Source organism: Bos indicus, chromosome 10, assembly GCF_029378745.1.
Source record: "Bos indicus isolate NIAB-ARS_2022 breed Sahiwal x Tharparkar chromosome 10, NIAB-ARS_B.indTharparkar_mat_pri_1.0, whole genome shotgun sequence".
NCBI lineage: Eukaryota > Metazoa > Chordata > Mammalia > Artiodactyla > Bovidae > Bos > Bos indicus.
In genome coordinates this window covers 27292453-27313779 of record NC_091769.1, presented here as the reverse complement: position 1 = coordinate 27313779, position 21327 = coordinate 27292453, and the positions used below count along the sequence as shown (strand labels likewise).

Below are 21327 nucleotides of genomic sequence, written 5' to 3'. Positions count from 1 at the left end.
TTCATTAATGGACATGCATATCATTTATTATTTTATAACGTCTGCAAACAGCACTACAATGAATAATTTTAAATTTTGAATTTTGCTCATAGTTATTTAGGTATTTATTGGGTATTTGGAAGGGATATAGGCCTGAGAGTGAAATTTCTGAGAAGAATGTTGACAGACTGTTTTTCCCTCCTGTGAACAATATACATGGTGCTATTTTGCAAGCTTTCCAACACTGGATAATATCAATCTTTATTGTAATTTTGCAAATATGACAGGTAAAATAATAGTTCATTATTTTAATTTGTGTTTGCCTCATCAGCAGTATTCATGAACATCTTTGGGTTTTTAATTATTTGTATACTCTTTAAGCACAAGCTGGAATCAAGATTGCTGGGAGAAATATCTATAAACTCAAATATGCAGATGACACCACCCTTATGGCAGAAAGTGAAGAGGAACTAAAGAGCTACTTGATAAAAGTGAAAGAAGAGAGTGAAAAAGTTGGCTTAGAGCTCAACATTAGGAAAATTAAGGTCATGGCATCCAGCCCCATCACTTCATGGGAAATAGATGAGGAAAGAGTGGAAACAGTGGCAACAGTGGCTGACTTTATTTTGGGGGGCTCAAAAATCACTGCAGATGGTGACTGCAGCCATGAAATTAAAAGAGCTTACTACTTGGAAGGAAAGTTATGACCAAACTAGACAGCATATTAAAAAGCAGAGACTATTTTGCCAACAAAGTTCCGTCTAGTCAAGTGAAGTGGCGTTGCTCAGTCTTGTCTGACTCTTTGTGACCCCATAGACTGTAGCCTGCCAGGCTCCCCTTTCCATGGGATTTTCCAGGCAGGAATACTAGCATGGGTTGCCATTTCCTTCTCCAGGGGATCTGCCCAACCCTCTAGGAAGATCTCATTGTAGGTCTCCCACTTTGTAGGCAGTTGCTTTTACCATCTGAGCCACCAGGGAAGTCTCGTCAAGGAGTCCGTCTAGAATATGGTTTTTCCAGTAGTCATGTATAGATGTGAGCGTTGGGCTGTAAAGAAAGCTGAGGCGCCAGAGAACTGATGCTTTTGAACTGTGGTGTTGGAGAAGACTCTTGAGAGTCCCTTGGACTGCAAGGAGATCCAACCAGTCCATTCTAAAGGAGATCAGCCCTGGGATTTCTTTGGAAGGAATGATGCTAAAGCTGAAACTCCAGTACTTTGGCCACCTCATGCGAAGAGTTGACTCATTGGAAAAGGCTCTGATGCTGGGAGGGATTGGGGGCGGGAGGAGAAGGGGACGACAGAGGATGAGATGGCTGGATGGCATCACTGACTCGATGGATGTGAGTCTGAGTGAACTCCGGGAGTTGGTGATGGACAGGGAGGCCTGGCGTGCTGCGATTCATGGGGTCGCAAAGAGTCAGACACGACTGAGCGACTGATCTTATCTGATCTGATAGAATTAGCTTATCAACTTCCTTTAGCATATATAAGGATACTAATTGGAATTTTAATATATCAGTCAAACAATGTAACTGTTGGGATCATTGCCATATAACAGCAATGAGGCATGTGTACATAAACATGAACATATGGCTTCAGTTAATTTCTCTCAGTTATGTGTTTTAGTTTTCAGAGTAAAGTTTAGTTAGATTTTTTTACTCTTTATGTTATTTTTGAACTGCAAATTTCTTTTTCTTTAATTTTTTTTAAACAGTTGTAGTGACTTTGCTATATTCACTTAGCCTAAATATTACTGTATTGAATCTACAGATTACTTTGGCTAGTATGCACATCTGGCTAGTATGCACATCTTAACAATATTATGTCTTCCAATCCATGAACACAGAATGTATTTACATTTATTTGGCTCTATAATTTAGTTCAACAGTATGTTATAGTTTTCAGTGTATGTATCTTCAACCTCCTTATGTTAGCTTCATTCCTATTTTAATTTTGATACTATTGTAAATGAATGATATTTAATTTTATTTGAGACTTTGGCCACCTCATGCGAAGAGTTGACTCATTGGAAAAGACTCTGATGCTGGGAGGGATTGGGGGCAAGAGGAGAAGGGGACAACAGAGGATGAGATGGCTGGATGGCCTCACTGACTTGATTGGACGTGAGTCTGAGTGAAATCTGGGAGTTGGTGATGGACAGGGAGGCCTGGCATGCTGCGATTCATGGGGTTGCAAAGAGTTGGACACGACTGAGTGACTGAACTGAACTGAACTTAAAGTATCTAGAAGTGCAGATAATTTTTTTGTGTTTTGAGTTTTTATCCTACAACTTTGCTGAATTTGTTCATAAGATCTAACAGTTTGTTGGAATCTGTAGGGTTTTTTACTTATAAGATCATGTTGTCTGCAATCAGAAATTATTTTACTTCTTCCTTTTCTATTTCAGGATAATATTTACCTCTTTTTCTTGTGTAATGGCTCTGGACCTTCCTCTTATGTTGAATAGTAGAGGTAAGAGTGGGAATTCTTGCCTTATTTCTAATCTAGAGGAAATGTTTTCAGTCTTTCACCATTGGCTCTAATGTTAGCTGTGAATCTTTTCCTAAATGGTCTTTATTATGTTGAGATAATTCACTTCTACCCCTAGTGTTTTTTGTTTTTAATGTTTCTTACCATGTAAGGGTGAGGAGTTTTGTCAGATGTTTTTTCTGCATTAGTTGAGATACTCATATGGGTTTAGTCCTTCATGTAGTTAACATGTTACTGTGACTACTCTTCATCGTTTAAACCATCCTTGCATTCCAGGAAAAAAAACCCACTTTGTCACAGTGTATAATCCTTTTAATATGCTGTTAAATTCTCTATGATAGTATTCTTTGATGATTTTTATTTCAGCATTCATTAGAGACACTGGTCTGTAGTTTTCATTTCCTATGGCTTTGTCTGGCTTTGATGTCAGGGTAATGAAATTTAGGTTGTTTCCATATTTTGGCTATTATAAATAATGCTACAATAAACATTGGGGTACATATATCTTTTTCAATTAAAGGTTCTGTTTTCTTTGATAAATACTCAGACATGAAATTGCCGAATCATATGACAGTTATATTTTAATTTTTTGAAGAAACTTCATACTTTTTCCATAGTGACTGCACCAATTTACAATTCCACCGGCAGTATACAAGTGTTTCCTTTTATCCACATCCTCATCAATACTCCTTATTTGTTGTGTTTTTGATGATAGCCATTCTGTCATTATGGCTTTCAGTTGCAATTCTCTGATGATTTCTGATGTTGAATATCCTATCATGTGCCTGTTGGCCAGATGTATGTCTTCTTTAGAAAAATGTCAATTCAGGCCCATTTTTCAACTGGTTGGTTTTTGTTGTTGAGGTATATGAGTAATTTATATATTTTGGATATTAACCCCATATCATGTGTATTATTTGAAAATGATAACCCTGTATATGAGACAGCAAAAGAGACACTGATGTATAGAACAGTCTTTTGGACTCTGTGGGAGAGGGAGAGGGTGGGATGATTTTGGAAATGGCATTGAAAAATGTATAATATTATAATATGAAATGAGTCGCCAGTCCAGGTTCGATGCACAATACTGGATGCTTGGGGCTGGTACACTGGGATGACCCAGAGGGATGGTATGGGGAGGGAGGAGGTAGGAGGGTTCAGGATGGGGAATACATGTATACCTGTGGCGGATTCACTTTGATATATGGCAAAACCAATACAATATTGTAAAGTTAAAAATAAAAGAAAAAAAAAAAAAGAAAATGACTTCTCCAGTTTAGTAAGCTGCCTTTTCACTTTGTTGATGGTTTACTTTGCCATGCAAAAGGCAAAGTTTTCTGTATTCACATTTATTTATTTTATTATTTCCTTTGCTTAAAGAGATGGATCTAGAAAAATAATGCTATGACCATTGTCAGAGAGCATACTTCCTGCATTTTCTGCTAGGAGTTTTATGGTTTGAGGCTTTACACTTTAGAAAAAAAAGTGAAGTGAAAATGTTAGTTGCTCAGTTGTGTCCAACTGTTTGTGACCCCACTGAGTCTTTAATCTATTTTAAATTAATTTTTATAAAGGGCATGAGAAAGTAATCTAGTTTAGTCCTTTTGCATGTAGCCATCCAGGTTTTCCAACGACATCTACTGAAGAGTCTATGAAAAATAAAAGTGGTAAGAGTGGGCATTCTTGTCTTGTTCCTGATCTTAAAGAAAATGTTTTCAGATTTTCAACAGTGAGTATGATGTTAGCTGTGGGCTTATTGTATATGGCTTTTTTATGTTGAAGTACCTTCCCTCTATATCCACTTTGCATAGAGTTTTTATCATAAATGCATGTTGAATATTGTCAAAAGCTTTCTCTGGATCTATTAAAATGATATTTGGTCTTTATTCTTCTGAGATAAGCACCACTGGATCATGGTGTATAATCATTTTAAGCATTGTTTAATTTGTTTGGCAAGTTTTTTGGAGGATTTGTGCCTCCACGTTCATCAGTGATATTGACCTGTAGTTTTCTTTTTTTGTGCTTTTTGGCTGATGTCGATATCAGGGTGATGCTGGCAACATTTGCAAACATTTTCTCCCATTCTATAAGTTGTCTTTTCATTTTGTGTATCTGATAGATCAAATCTTACATCATTACTTTACTTTTTCAAAATACATTTATTATCCTGAGATTTATTTCAAAGGAGATTTTTAAAATCTCTTTCTCAAGTTGAAAACTTCTATTACAGTTTCTTTCCCACAGTCTGACTGCAATTGTCTAGACTGCTTTGGATTTGTGTACTGCCTTGTTAAATGTTTATGCTTAACACTAAGAAGTCAATCCATGAAAGAACATGGTATAACTTTCCAGATAATCTGTTTTTTTTTTTATATATATATATACCTCTGTAAAGATTCACATTTTCTTAATGGTGCATGTACTATCTTTCAAAGTTTATTTCCAGATGATTTGTGTTGCTATTAAAAATGAAATAATTTACCCATAAGAATTTACAAATCTTCTCATCCATAAAAGGAAAGTTTTATTACCTACATGTTTTGTAGTTAGTCAACTTATTGAATCATTTTGTGTTTTAGTTGATTCTCTTCTTCTTGGTGGTCATTCATTTCTAAGCCAACAATCAAAATTTCTCTTCATAATATTCATGCCTGTATATTATTACCTTTGTCTCATTTCGTTGGTGTATATAGGAGCAGTGATGATGATGTATCAAGTGACTTTCCCCAAATTATGTTATCTTTTAAGAACCTGTAAGTATCAGTGACTTACACCAAGTTCTTTTTTTTTTTTTTTTTTAACTCGCATTGACTTGCTGCTTCTGGTTGGTATATATATTTTCTCTCCCTCTTGTACCTCCCCTCCCATCCTACCCATCTAAGTCATCACAGAACACTGAGCTGGGCTCCCTGTAATATACAGCAGCTTCGTGCTAGCTAGCTATTTTATACATGGTAAAGAATACATGTCAATGCAACTCTCTCAGTTCATCCCACCCTTCCCTTCCCCTACTGTGTCCACACATCATTCTCTATATCTGTGTCTCTATTCCTGCCCTGCAAATAGGATTTTTTCCTAATTAATTTATTTTTTTAGTTGGAGGCTAATTATTAAAGAGCTTCTTGATGAACGTGAAGGAGGAGAGTGAAAAAGTTGGCTTAAAGCTCATAATTCAGAAAACGAAGATCATGGCATCTGGTCCCATCACCTCATGGCAAATAGATGGGGAAACAGTGGAAACAGTGGCACACTTCATTTTTCTGGGCTCCAAAATCACTGCAGATGGTGATTGCAGCCATGAAATTAAAAGCCACTTACTCCTTGGAAGAAAAGTTATAAGCAACCTAGACCACAAATTAAAAAGCAGAGACATTACTTTGCCAGCAAAGGTCCGTCTAGTCAAGGCTATGGTTTTTCCAGTGGTCATGTATGGATGTGAGAGTTGGACTATAAAGAAAGCTGAGCGCCAAAGATTTGATGCTTTTTAACCGTGGTGTTGGAGAACACTCCTGTGAGTCCCTTGGACTGCAAGGAGATCCAACCAGTCCATTCTAAAGGAGATCAGTCCTGGATGTTCATTGGAAGGACTGATGTTGAAGCTGAAACTCCAGTGTTTTGGTCACCTGATGCTAAGAGCTGAATCATTTGAAAAGACCCTGATGCTCAGAAAGACTGAGGGCAGGAGAAGAAGATTGAGGGACAACAGAGGATGAGATGGTTGGATGGTATCACCGACTCGATGGACATGGGTTTGAATCGACTCCAGGAGTTGGTGATGGACAGGGAGGCCTGGCATGCTGTGGTTCATGGCATTGCAAAGAGTCGGACACAACTGAGCAACTGAACTGAATTGAACTGAATAACTTTACAATATTATAGTGGTTTTTGCCATACATTGACATGAATCAGCCATGGGTTTACTTTATTGCATGGGGAAAAGCTATGGTGCATTGCATAATGGTTCTTAAAGGTTTTCTTTAAAAGTGCCGTATGTAAATTTGTCTTATTGTGCAAAACAGGTCACATTGCCTAGTCTAACATTTGTGAAACACAGAAATATTCAGTTCAGTTCAGTTCAGTCACTCAGTCATGTCCAACACTTTGTGTGCCCATGAATAGCAGCACGCCGGGTCTCCCTGTCCATCACCAACTCCCGGAGTTCACTCAGACTTAGGTCCATCGAGTCAGTGATGCCATCCAGCCATCTCATCCTCTGTCATCCCCTTCTCCTCCTGACCCCAATCCCTCCCAGCATCAGAGTCTTTTCCAATGAGTCAACTCTTCGCATGAGGTGGCCAAAGTACTAGACTTTCAGCTTTAGCATCATTCATCCAAAGAAATAACAGGGCTGATGTCCTTCAGAATGGACTGGTTGGATCTCCCTGCAGTCCAAGGGACTCTCAAGAGTCTTCTCCAACACCACAGTTCAAAAGCATCAATTCTTCAGCGCTCAGCTTTCTTCACAGTCCAACTCTCACATCCATACATGACTACTGGAAAAACCATAGCCTTGACTAGATGGACCTTTGTTGGCAAAGCAATGTGTCCGCTTTTGAATATGCTATCTAGGTTGGTCATAACTTTCCTTCCAAGGGGTAAGCAGCTTTTAATTTCATGGCAGCAATCACCATCTGCAGTGATTTTGGAGCCCCAAAAAATAAAGTCTGACACTGTTTCCACTGTTTCCCCATCTATTTGCCCTGAAGTGATGGGACCAGATGCCATGATCTCCATTTTCTGAATGTGGAGCTTTAAGCCAACTTTTTCACTCTCCACTTTCACTTTGATCAAGAGACTTTTTAGTTCCTCTTCACTTTGTGCCATAAGGGTGGTGTCATCTGCATATCTGAGGTTATTGATATTTCTCCCTGCAATCTTGATTCCAGCTTGTGCTTCTTCTAGCCCAGTGTTTCTTGTGATGTACTCTGCATAGAAGTTAAATAAACAGGGTGACAATATACAGCCTTGACGTACTCCTTTTCCTATTTGGAACCAGTCTGTTGTTCCATGTCCAGTTCTAACTGTTGCTTCCTGACCTGCATACATGTTTCTTAAGAGGCAGATCAGGTGGTCTGGTATTCCCATCTCTTTCAGAATTTTCCACAGTTTATTGTGATCCACACAGTCAAAGGCTTTGGCATAGTCAATAAAGCAGAAATAGATGTTTCTCTGGAACTCTCTTGCTTTTTCCATGATCCAGCAGATGTTGGCAATTTGATCTCTGGATCCTCTGCCATTTCTAGAACCAGCTTGAACATCAGGAAGTTCACAGTTCATGTATTGCTGAAGCCTGACTTGGAGAATTTGGAGCATTACTTTACTAGCGTGTAAGATGAGTGCAATTGTGCGGTAGTTTGAGCATTCTTTGACATTTCCTTTCTTTGGAATTGGAATGAAAACTGACCTTTTCCAGTCTTGTGGCCACTGCTGAGTTTTCCAAATTTGCTGGCATATTGAGTGCAGCACTTTCACAGCATCATCTTTCAGGATTTGGAATAGCTCAACTGGAATTCCATCACCTCCACTAGCTTTGTTTGTAGATTTGATTTCTAAGGCCCACTTGACTTCACATTCCAGGATGTCTGACTCTAGGTCAATGATCACACCATCGTTATTATCTTGGTCGTGAAGATCTTTTTTGTACAGTTCTTCTGTGTATTCCTGCCATCTCCTTAATATCTACTGCCTCTGTTAGGTCCATACCATTTCTGTCCTTTACTGAGCCCATCTTTGCATGAAATGTTCCCTTGGTATCTCTAATTTTCTTGAAGAGATCTCTAGTCTTTCCCATTCTGTTGTTTTCCTCTATTTCTTTGCATTGGTTGCTGAGGAAGGCTTTCTTATCTCTTCTTGCTATTATTTGAAACTCTGCATTCAGATGCTTATATGTTTCCTTTTCTCCTTTGCTTTTTGCTTCTCTTCTTTTCACAGCTAATTGTAAGGCCTCCTCAGACAGCCATTTCCTTTTTTGCGTTTCTTTTCCATGGGGATGGTCTTGATCCCTGTCTCCTATACAACATCACGAACCTCAGTCCATAGTTCATCAGGCACTCTATCAGATCTAGGCCCTTAAATCTATTTCTCACTTCCACTGTATAATCATAAGGGATTTGATTTAGGTCATACCTGAATGGTCTAGTGGTTTTCCCTACTTTCTTCAATTTCAGTCTGAATTTGGCAATAAGGAGTTCATGATCTGAGCCACAGTCAGCTCCTGGTCTTGTTTTTGCTGACTGTATAGAGCTTCTCCATCTTTAGCTGGAAAGAATATAATCAATCTGATTTCAGTGTTGACCATCTGGTGATGTCCATGTGTAGAGTCTTCGCTTGTGTTGTTGGAAAAGGGTGTTTGCTATAATAGAAATATTATCCTCTAGTAAAGAAGGAAAATGAATCAGTTAGAACAATAACTCTGTCATATGAATATTTTGTTTTGTCCTTGATTTTAATTGTAATGTTTTTGTGTTTTACTACTAAAGTATGATTTTGCAAATTATTTCTGATGAAGAGGTTTTTTTCTACCTAGTTAAATTATCTATGTCTTTTTCTGGTTTGCTTTGTCAAAAATGGGTTTCAATTTTATCTATTTTTGCTTCTACATCTATCAAGACATTCTTATGTTACTTCTATTAATTAAAAATTATGTTATATTTATATATTATATTAACATATGATACAATTAGGGATAACCCTTAAGGTATATATCTTACTTGATAATATTATATTATTTGGAAATATTTTACTCTAGAATGTGGCTTAATATAATATAATCTTTGTAACTCTGGTTATCACACCTAGTTCAGTTCAGTTCAGTTCATTTCAGTCGTTCAGTTGTGTCCGACTCTTTGTGACCCCATGAATTGCAGCACGCCAGGTCTCTCTGTCCATCACCAACTCCAAGGGCTCAACAATTAGGTAGTCATTGTGTAAAATCGTATATATCCATATAATAATACTAATATTTTAGTACAGAATCATTCAAACATGTTATTAAAGTGGCTAACTGCATGGTGGTGTCATCTGCATATCTGAGGTTCTTGATATTTCTCTCAGCAATCTTGATTGCAGCTTGTGTTTCTTCCAGTCCAGTGTTTCTCATGATGTACTCTGCATATAAGTTAAATAAGCAGGGTGATAATATACAGCCTTGACGTACTCCTTTTCCTATTTGGAACCAGTCTGTTGTTCCATGTCCAGTTCTAACTGTTGCTTTCTGACCTGCATACAGATTTCTCAAGAGGCAGGTCAGGTGGTCTGGTATTCCCATCTCTTTCAGAATTTTCCACAGTTTGTTGTGATCCACACAGTCAAAGGCTTTGGCATAGTCAATAAAGCAGAAATAGATGTTTCTCTGGAACTCTCTTGCTTTTTCCATGATCCAGCAGATGTTGGCAATTTGATCTCTGGTTCCTCTGCCTTTTCTAAAACCAGGTGGAACATCAGGAAGTTCGCGATTCACGTATTGCTGAAGCCTGGCTTGGACACCACCCTTATGGCAGAAAGTGAAGAGAAACTAAAAAGCCTCTTGATGAAAGTGAAAGTGGAGAGTCAAAAAGTTGGCTTAAAGCTCAACATTCAGAAAACGAAGATCATGGCATCTGGTCCCATCACTTCGTGGGAAATAGATGGGGAAACAGTGGAAACAGTGACTCACTTTATTTTGGGGGGCTCCAAAATCACTGCAGATGGTGACTGCAGCCATGAAATTAAAAGACTCTTCCTCTTTAGAAGGAAAGTTATGACCAACCTAGATAGCATATTCAAAAGCAGAGACATTACTTTGCCAACAAAGGTCAGTCTAGTCAAGGCTATGGTTTTTCCTGTGGTCATGTATGGATGTGAGAGTTGGACTGTGAAGAAGGCTGAGCACCAAAGAATTGATGCTTTTGAACTGTGGTGTTGGAAAAGACTCTGGAGAGTCCTTTGGACTGCAAAGAGATCCAACCAGTCCATTCTGAAGGAGATCAGCCCTGGGATTTCTTTGGAGGGAACGATGCTGAAGCTGAAACTCCAGTACTTTGGCCACCTCATGCGAAGAGTTGACTCATTGGAAAAGACACAGATGCTGGGAGGGATTGGGGTCAGGAGGAGAAGGGGACGACAGAGGATGAGATGGCTGGATGGCATCACTGACTCGATGGACGTGAGTCTGAATGAACTCCGGGAGTTAGTGATGGACAGGGAGGCCTGGCGTGCTGCGATTCATGGGGTTGCAAAAAGTCAGACACAACTGAGTGACTGAACTGAACTGCATGGTAAATTTTTATAAATTACTTTTTATTTTAAAATATCATATTCATAGCTAAAGAATGTGTCTCTCAACGTGGTGGTAGTAGTGAGCTTGGGGTAGGGCATCAAAGATGGAATTAACACATGCAAAAGGGTCTTCAATACAGTTAAATACACAGACTCCTAATCTCTATGCTAACTTTTATTCCAGAGACTTTTCTTCAAGTGTAAAATCAAGTCTCCTTGCCAGTCACAACTTTCTTCTAATCACTAGAGATAAATTTACTTTCCATCATAGCTAAAACAGCAAACTTTCCCTGCCATTTTTTTTTTGTTTCTATTCCTCCTCATTATTACAAAAGAGAAATCTTCAAATTAGAATAAAAAATGTGTAAGAATCTGAAACTTAATCCAGCATGCTGAATAAAGACCAAAATAGGAAACCAGGTTCAACTGTGTTATGAATTCCCTCTCTAGAGGGCCAATTTCCAAAGATGGCCTCTACAGAACATAAAAGGGAACAATATTTAAATTCTCCTTTTGATTCTGTCTAGACCATGATTTTCTTTCCCGCTGTCACCTTGCCTTTATAGTTTATATAAAAAGGGAGACCTACAGAGGGGAAACCTGAAGAGTACCTAAGACTGACTTCTTAATCCCATAAGGTTGTTCCTAAAAGCCTATTCAGCAGTTCATATGAATTCCCATAATAATTCATGGAGCACTGCTATATCTGGTGTTTCTGAGATATGAGAAAACTATTGTATTTTGTTTTTCTGTATACTCAGATGTGGAAAATGGCATTCAACTCTACAGAATTCTATGATATTCACCTTGTATCTTCAGGTAAGGTAAAGCTCACATGTGTCTAAGCTCTCCTTATTTCTTTCTTCTACCCCTTCTCATTTTATAACTTAATATGCGAATTAGAAAAGTACTATTTCTCCAGAATCATAGCTGAGATTTTATATGAGAGCTTATAAAAAGCGTTACTTCAAACATTTGCTAAAACTCTTAAAGGATCTTGCCAGGTGCTCCTTTTTATTCCCACTCTATATAAGGGTTTTCTGATCCTAAATCAGGGAAAATTCCAGAAAATGAATGGATACACCTTCTTTCAGAAAAGTCTATCCCCTTACTTTCTGTTACTTTTAATGAGTAGCAGGCAAGGAATTTTATTTGTGCTCGAGATTTCAAAATTTAGGACATTTTTTATGAGCATAAGTAAACATGACTTTATTATTAAAGTCATGTTTTAATTATTAAACATAAAGTTTAATTATTAAACATGTTTTAATAACTGATACTACTTAATTTTAACATGTATTTTCGATAGTGTGTTTTTACTGAAGGGAGGAATTGAAATGTGAACTCTTGTAAATTTTCATTTTAATATTAACTTATAATCTATTCTTAAAAAGATATAGGAATATTTCTCATAATCTAACTCAAAGAAATTTAAAGTTGTATAAAGGATTTAGATTTATTGATATTGTCCTTAATTCAACTCAAAGCATTTCTCACCAGAAGAACAAAGAATAGCATTATCTTTAATGTCTTTGTACATCACAAACACTGAGTTAACTTGGCTGTGTTTTTGTTTGTTTTTTTTTTGGTGGGGGGAGGGAATCTGTGTTTTTTTCAGTATTATTTAAAATGGTAAGTCCTTATACATATTTACGTATTGTCAACACTTTGTTAGCTGTAGGAAATTAGGAAAGCTCTTTGTTCACTTTGTTTTTATTATATCCAGAATAGGAATATGAATACTTGAAAATCATGGTAACATCTCTGTGTATGGTAGGTAGCTCAGCTAGTAAAGAATTTGCCTGCAATGCAGGAGACCACGATTCAATTCCTGGGTCAGGAAGATCCACTGGAGAAGGGATAGGCTTCCCACTCCAGTATTCTTGAGCTTCCCTGGTGGCTCAGACAGTAAAGAATCTGCCTGCAATGTGGAAGATGTGTGTTCGATCCCTGGGTTGGGAAGCTCTCCTGGAGGAGGGCATGTCCACCTCAGTATTCTAGACTGCAGAATCACATGGACAGATGAGCCTGGTGGGCTACAGTCCATGGGGTACCAAAGAGCTGGATGCAACTAAGTACAGCACAAAGTAACATGGCTCAAAGCAAGTCATCTGCCCTAATGAGTAATGTTTTGTAAGGCCAATTCTAATATGGAAATCTGTCATTCTTTTGCAGCTTTGAAAACAAATAAGTATACCCATGTAGAGAATTGCTCTATCTCTGTGAGTAAATTCATCCTTTTAGGCTTCCCTTATACTTGGGAAATTCGGATCCTCTGTTTCTCAGTTTTTTCTGGGACATATATTCTGACACTCATTGGAAATCTGTGCATTATTTGTGCTGTGAGGTGCGACCATCAACTGCAAACTCCAATGTACATCCTGCTGGCCAATTTTTCCTTCCTGGAGATCTGGTTTGTCACCTCCACTGTCCCTAATATGCTAGCCAACTTTCTTTCTGAGACCAACACCATCTCCTTCTCTGGCTGCTTTCTGCAGTTCTACTTCTTCTTCTCCATGGGCACCACTGAGACCTTCTTCCTGTCTGCCATGGCATTTGACAGGTGCCTTGCCATCTGCAGGCCCCTTCACTACCCCGCTGTCATGCCAGTGCAACGCTGCATCAGGATGGGAGCCTGCTGCTGGGTGTGTGGCTTCTTGTACTTCCTCTTGCCTATATATCTAATCTCTCAACTCCCCTTTTGTTGTCTCAATAAAATTGATCACTTCCTATGTGATCCAGGACCCCTTATAAAGCTGTCTTGTGCACCAGCTCCTGTCACTGAGATTATCTGTGCCATCTACAATTCAGTCCTCATTTTCTCCACCTTACTCTTCATTACCAGCTCCTACACCCTGGTGATCAGAGCTGTGCTTAGGGTCCCCTCAGCAGAAGGCCGGCATAAGGCTTTCTCTACATGTGGCTCCCATCTGTCTGTAGTGTCTCTGTTCTATGGCTCTATTATGGTCATATATGTGAGCCCAACAGCAGGCAATCCAGCCGGGATTCAGAAATATGTGACTTTGTTTTATTCTGTGCTAACTCCACTCTTCAACCCCTTGATCTATAGTCTCCGGAATAAAGAGATGAAGGAGGCTCTGAGAAAATTATTTAAGACTGTGAGATTTAGGCAGAGGCCTGGCAGAAATCTTTGAAGAACTTGTGTGTGCAACTGAAATAATATATGTGAAACAAATGATTGAAAGATTAGCATTCAATTGTATTAACCACATTAGACAAATATATTTGAGGGAGGGAGAAGAACATAGTCAAATGTAATGAAATGTTTATTAAATTAACTGTGGCCATCTGTCCATTTTTTTGTTTGAGAAAATTTACATTAATAGTAAAATTTTTTCATATTCAAATAAAAATAATCAAAGAAAAAATAATCAATCTTCTTCCTGGCATTCAGACTTAATATTAAAATTTTGATGTTAGCATATCAGTTACACATGTATACACAATAATCAAATATTTATTACTGATATTTCTCTGGTAAGTCAAAAGGCATGCTAAATTTACAAAACAACATTTAAATTTTAATTTCTATGTCAATATTAAAGACATGACAAGATTAGTTAACCTCTTTATAAAAGTTCATTTATCATAATTGTACTTCGCACTTTCTCACCAAGATTTAGTTTAAATACTCAGAATTTGGATCCAGATGGTTGCCGTTATTTCTCCATTATATGTTTAATCTAATAATTATTTTTAAAATAAATTCTCTATAAAATAAACCATACACTGCCTTTTCTTTATACATCATTTGTGTATTCTACAAGCTAGAGATAACAACCAGTGACCCTCAGGTTTTGTTGCGATTACAGAAATTGCTAGATTTGCTTTGCTAACTATGTCAAGAACAATAGCATCTCATACTGCCTGCCAGATTTTCCTCATTCCACAAAAAGACCTTGAATCCATTAGTTATTACTCCCCCATCCTTCCTCTTTCCAGTCCTTGGAAACAACTGATCTACTTTCTGTTCTACAGATTTGTTAATTCTCCAAATTTCATATAAATGGAATCATACAATATATGTGACCTTTTGTGACCAACTTCTTTCACTTAACATAATGTGTACAAGATTCATTTTTGCTGGGCATGTTTATCTGTACTTTATTCCTTTTTATGGCTGAATAGCATTTCTTAGTATGGATATACCCACATTTTATCTTTTCAATAGTTGATGGATGTTTGAGTTGTTTCCATCATTGGTCTATTATGAGTTATACATGAACAAGTTTTTGTATGAACATATATCTTCACTTTGGGGGATTTACTCCAGGGAAAGGAATCGTTGTGTCATATGTTAACTATTTAACATTTTGAGGAATTGTCAGACTATTTTCCGAAGTGACTGTGCCATCTTTACTATCATATCAGCATAGTATGAAATGTATGGGTTCAGTTTCTCTCTATCCTCACCAACACTTGTTTGCTCTTTCTTTTTTATTTGTCCTTTAGCTATCCTTGTATATACGAAGAGGTATCTTATTATGGTGCTCACTTGCATTTCCCTAATGATAAGGATGCTGATTATCTTTCAGTGTGCTTATTGGCCACTTCCATGTCTTCACTGGGAAATATATATTCAAATCCTTGATAATTTTTAAAATCATTAGCCTATTCATCTTTCTAATTCTCAACTGTAAAGGTCTTTACATATACTCTGGATATAAGTCACTTATTAGATAAATAATTTGCAAATATCTTTTATCAATCTGTGAGTTACATTTTTACTTTTATGATTGTCCTTTGAAGTTTTGAATTTTAATGAAATCCAACTTATCTTTTTACCTTATCACTTGTGATGCTGGTTTCATATCTAAGAAATCTTTACCTAATCGAAGGTCACAAAACATACTATTATGCTTATTTATATATTTATTCTTTATTATAGATGATTTTTCCAACTTTTATATTCATTTTATATTTTAATAAGTATTTGTCAAGACCAGAGATCAAACACAAACTCCAAATCACTACTTTAAAATAAAAGTTTCTCAAGTATTTTATGGCATATCCAAATCTGTCACAAAGTTTATGGGGCAATATGAGTCACAAGCATACTTACTTATTTTTTGTTTTGCCGTCTTGATATTCCTGAAAATATTGCTTTCTATCACACATTTTCAAAAGGAATCTTTTTGATTATGTCCCTGAGATTATAAAATCTTTATCTAATCATTTAAAAATAAATTATTCATATAATTTATAATTAAACAGTACCTTTCAGTGACATTTCAAGCATTATTTAGGATAGGAAAAAAGAATGAAAAATAAATTACCTATATAAAAGAAAATAGGCATATTGTGGAAAATGGAGAATTAATGAAATGACTATAATAATTAAATAAATAATGTGTGGTAATAAAGTTCTTTTCTTTAAATACATATAAAATATCAAATTGTTTAGAAAAAAGACTTAACTATGGCTAAATAGTTAAGAAGTTTTATAATAAGGGCAATTTTGATGGTGATCAAATTGCAGCAAAAAATGTGCTTACTAATGCAGGATAAAAAGAAATTACAGTGGCTATTCAACTATCCGTTCACTTCTTTCACATGAGGAAATCCCTTGGGGTAAAGAAAAGAAGACAGGGGAAACACACTAAATTCCTTAGCGACTAGACTCCAGGTAAATCCAGTAATCCAGTAAAGGTGTTTTCCTGGGGCAAAAAAAAAAAAAAAAAGACTCCATCCTTTAAATCTTCCTTCAGAATGCTGCTGATAAAGGATTGAAAGTGAAAAAAAACTATAGTCGCTCAGTCATGTCCAACTCTTTGTGACCCCATGGACTGTAGCCCACCTGGCTCCTCTGTCCATGGGATTCTCCAGGCAAGAATACTGGAGTGGGTTGCCATACCCTCCTCCAGACAATCTTCATGACCCAGGGATTGAACCTGGGTCTCCTGCATTGCAGGCAGATTCTTTACCATCTGAGCCACCACACTAAAAAGAATCTAGTACTTATATAGGAGGCATGGTTTTCTAGAAAATATCATGTAAGTTATACAGCTCTTTGGAATTTTACAATTTAAATGCTTCTAGTTGTGTAAAGAAACTTGTGAAATTCAATTAGAAACCTAAACTCTGTGGTATGTGGTATGTCACTTCTGTGTCCAATATGCTCGCTAACCTCTCTGAGACCAACACCATCTCTTTCTCTGGCTGCTTCCTGAAGTTCTACTTTTTCTCCATGGGCACCACCGAGACCTGCTTGTCTGCCATGGACTTTGCCAGGTACCTTGCCATCTGCCGGCCCCTGCACTACCCCACTGTCATGACGGTACAATGCTATATCAATATGGGAGCCTGCTGCTGCGTGTGTTGCTTCTTATACTTCCTCTTGTCTATTTACCTAATCCCTCAGCTCCAGTTCTGTTGTCTCAATAAGACTGATCACTTCCTATGTGAACCAGATCTCCTTATAAAGTTGTCCTTATGCCAACTCCTGTCACTGAGATCATCTGTGCTACCTGTAACTCAGTCATCATTTTTTCTACCTTACTCTTCATTACCAGCTCCTATACCCTGGTGATCAGAGCTTGGTTTAGGGTCCTCTCAGCAGACAGGTGGTTTAAGGCTTTCTCTACGTGTGCCTCCCATCTGACTGTGATGTCCCTATTCTATGGCTCTATTGTGATTGTATATGTGAGTCCAAGAGCAGGGAATCCAAGAGAACCAGAAAAGTTTGAGTCTGTTCTATTCCATGTTAACTTCAGTATTCAACCACTTGATCTATAGTATATCTCTAGAATAAAGAGATGAAGGCAGATCTAATAAAATTACTTAGGACTGTAAGATTTAATCAAAGACCTGGAAGAAATCTTTGAAGAACTTGTGTTGACAGCTGAAATAATGTATGGAAGATAAATAAAGTATTAATATTCAACTGTATTAACTGAAGTAGAAAAATAACTTTCTGGAGGAGGAAGAACTAATTCAATTAATAAAATGTTAATAAAGCTGTGTTTATTTGTTCTTTTATTAGAGAAAAATTTGCAGTTATAGTAAAATTTTTCAGGCAAATAAAAATAATCATAAAAATAAACTACTAGTCAACTTGTTAGCATTCTGATTGAATGCTAGTTAATACTTTGCTACCAATATCACACACATACACATACAATCTATCCTATACTAAAATTTATTACAAAATTTTTTCAAGTGAGTCAATAATTATACATGCTAAATTTATAAAACAACATTTAAATGTTATTGTATCTATTAAAATATGACAAGCTGTATTCACTTTCTAATAAAAATTGATTTATTATAATTATATTTATTCCCAGTTTCTCAATGAGACTTAGTGAAAATATCCTTTAGTATTTCAGTTCAGTTCAGTTGCTCAGTCATGTCCGACTCTGCGACTCCACGAATCACAGCACACCAGGCCTCCTTGTCCATCACCAACTCCCAGAGTTCAGCCAAACTCATGTCCATCAAGTCGGTGATACCCTCCAGCCATCTCATCCTCTGTCGTCCCCTTCTCCTCCTGCCCCCAATCCCTCCCAGCATCAGGGTTTTTCCAATGGGTCAACTCTTCACATGAGGTGCCAAAGTATTGGAGTTTCAGCTTTACCATCAGTCCTTCCAATGAACACCCAGGGCTGATCTCCTTTAGAATGGACTGGTTGGATCTCCTTGCAGTCCAAGAGACTCTCAAGAGTCTTCTCCAACACCACAGTTCAAAAGCATCAATTCTTCGGTGCTCAGCTTCTTCACAGTCCAACTCTCACATCCATACATGACCACTGGAAAAACCATAGCCTTGACTAGACGGACCTTTGTTGGCAAAGTAATATCTCTGCTTTTTAATATGCTGTCTAGGTTGATCATAACTTTCCTTCCAAGGAGTGTCTTTTAATTTCATGGCTGCAATTAGAGACTCTAAAGGGTAAGACTAGAAAATAGTCCATTAACATTATAACATATGGTAGAATCAAACACAGTATGAAATATAGAAGTCTCAAATTCAATACAAGAGGAAAAACTGAAAATAGCATATAGTAAGAAATCCTTAATAAATATTGATTTTGTGACTGGGGAGGATAAATTCATGACTATTCCTAAGGCCTTGAAATAGGTTTCTGTCATTTTCTGGACATGCATTAGGCAATATAAAAAATAAGATGTTAACTAAAGAAAAAGTCCACATAAAAATATGATAGTTTCTACCAAGTATCTATTTGAAAACTACCTTACCTATCTGAAGGGCTTCCCTGATAGCTCAGTTGGTAAAGAATCCACCTGCAATGCAGGATACTCTGGTTCAATTCCTGGGTCATGAAGATCCACTGGAGAAGGGAAAGGCTACCCATTCCAGTATTCTTGGGCTTCCATTGTGGCTCGGCTGATAAAGAATCTTCCCGTAATGTGGGAAACCTGGGTTCGATCCCTGGATTGGAAAGATCCCCTGGAGAAGGGAAAGGCTACCCACTCGTGTTCTGGCCTAGAGAATTCCATGGACTGCATAGTCCATGCAGTTGCAAAGAGTTAGACATGACTGAGTGACTTTCACTCCTATCTGAAAATACAGAAATCATGAAGACCTGGGGGAGAGAGTATGTTCTATCTTAGACTCAGTCTCTCATCATTGTGAAGACAAGAGGTAGAGAATTGTAATTTATCTCTGAAATTCTCCAGATTATTTTATCAGTATTAAACAGAAATTAAGATAACCAGACACAGAACACACTGGTACATTTATCCTCTGAATTGTTTTCCATAAATAATGCATATTAAGCAACAACATTGGAGAAGGATTTGTGAAAGTGTTGAAGATAAATGCCTTCTGCTGTATAACCAGGCCATTTTACACCTTACTAGATAATTAGAATTGCCTTCATGCTGTCAGTTACATAGTACAGTGATAAATGCAGTCTTACTTAAGTATATCATACATTATATATGCAAATATATTTATTATCTCTATGATAAAGTGTTATGTACCTATTATTACTCTAAAATTGGCATCTGAGCAGCACTATCTTGAGAGAGATAGATACAGTTTAATTATCACTTAAACATAAATTCCATTCTCAATGTTTTCAAAGGCTGTATCTTAAAGAGGTTAAACAAAAAGTAGGAAATAGAAAAAAAAAGGAATAAAAGCACATATTTGGAGGAAGAAAGTATAAAAATAAGTAAAATTCATTCAATTTTTTTTTATCATCATTACTCTTTAATTCAAGTTAATCAGTCCTCCTTATTGGTAAAAATGATTTGCTTTAATATCACAGATATTCAATTTGTAAATGTCTAGCCACAGGCTACAGTGGTAATAACAGTTCTATAAATTTACTTTGTTTCTAGGAAAAGAACATTTCTTATGACTGCAGAAACCTGGCCAGACTTCAGATAGCGACTCTTCAGTTTTGACATAGCTGCCTTCATTTCTTTATTCCTTAGAGTATAGATAACAGGGTTTAAAATGGGAGTAAAGATGGTGTAGAACACTGCAAGGACTTTTGTCAACTGAATAACTTCTGAAGGGCCACACATAGATGAAGATGCATGGTCCAAAGAATAATATGACCACAGTGATATGAGCAGTCAGTGTGGAGCGGGCCTTGGCCGTGCTAGCAGAGGAGTGGCTCCTAACTGTGATGAGTATCACAGAGTAAGAGACAACCAACAGGAGGAAGGAACTCAAAGAAAGAAGGCCACTGTCTGCAACTATTAGTAAACTGATAACATAAGTGTCTGTGCAGGCCAGTTTGGTCACTAAAGGGAGGTCACAGAAAAAACTATCCACTTGATTAGGCCCACAAAAAGGCAAGTTAACAGTAAATGCCAGCTGGCTAGTGGTATGGATGAAACCCACACACCATGGAATGAGGACCAGAGTAATACACACACGCCAGCTCATGATTGTCGTGTAGTGGAGAGGTTTGCATATAGCAATGTAACGGTCATAAGCCATGGATACAAGGAGGACCATCTCACCCCCAGCAAATAGATGAACAAAGAAAATCTGGGCCAGGCAGGCTTCAAAAGAAATAGTCTTGCGTTCAACCAGAAAGTCTGCAATCATTTTGGGGGTAGCAAAGGAGGCAACACATATATCTATAAGAGAGAGGTTTGCAAGCAGAAAGTACATAGGGGTATGAAGGCAGGGATCTGAGGTTACAGTGAGGATGATGAGAAAGTTTCCCAGTAGTATTGCTAGGTAGAGCATTGAAAATATGAGAAACAAGAAAGGTTGGAGCTTCTGGGAACTAGATAAACCCAGCAACACAAATTCGGTCACCCGAGAATGATTTGTCTCATTCATTGACTTTGCAAAGGACTTTTCTTCAGTCACTTGAATAGGAGAGAAATAGAAATCAGTGAATGAACTAATGATGGTTTAATTTTCCAGTTCAGTTAGAGAGTCTAGTTTCTACTCAAATGTACTTGTTAGACCCAGACATGTCTAAATACAGACAGTGCCCTAGTAATCAAAAGGAGAACAGAGTCAGGATGGGATTTTGAGCCAAAAGTTTTCTGGAAGAGGAGGGTGGTGGTTGGGAGGTTGGTGGAGAGAATTTCAACCAATGGATTCATTAATTGCTTAAGTTTAGTAAGTTAAGTAAGCTAATTTG

The 21327-nt window shown here is 37.3% G+C and overlaps 2 protein-coding genes across 2 annotated transcripts; one reads left to right on the top strand and one right to left on the bottom strand.

Moving 5' to 3' along the window:
* The first annotated feature begins 12876 nt into the window (after positions 1-12876).
* On the top strand, positions 12877-13881 carry LOC139185452 (olfactory receptor 11H4-like). The gene has a single exon (XM_070798052.1). It carries the CDS (start codon positions 12877-12879, stop codon positions 13879-13881), a length of 1005 nt encoding a protein of 334 aa, XP_070654153.1.
* Positions 13882-20041: 6160 nt separating this feature from the next.
* On the bottom strand, positions 20042-21083 carry LOC139185141 (olfactory receptor 4K15-like). Its single transcript, XM_070796786.1, is given in 2 exon segments — positions 20042-20212; positions 20214-21083. Coding segments are annotated over 2 exon segments (975 nt in total). The 5' UTR covers positions 21018-21083.
* Positions 21084-21327: the final 244 nt, after the last annotated feature.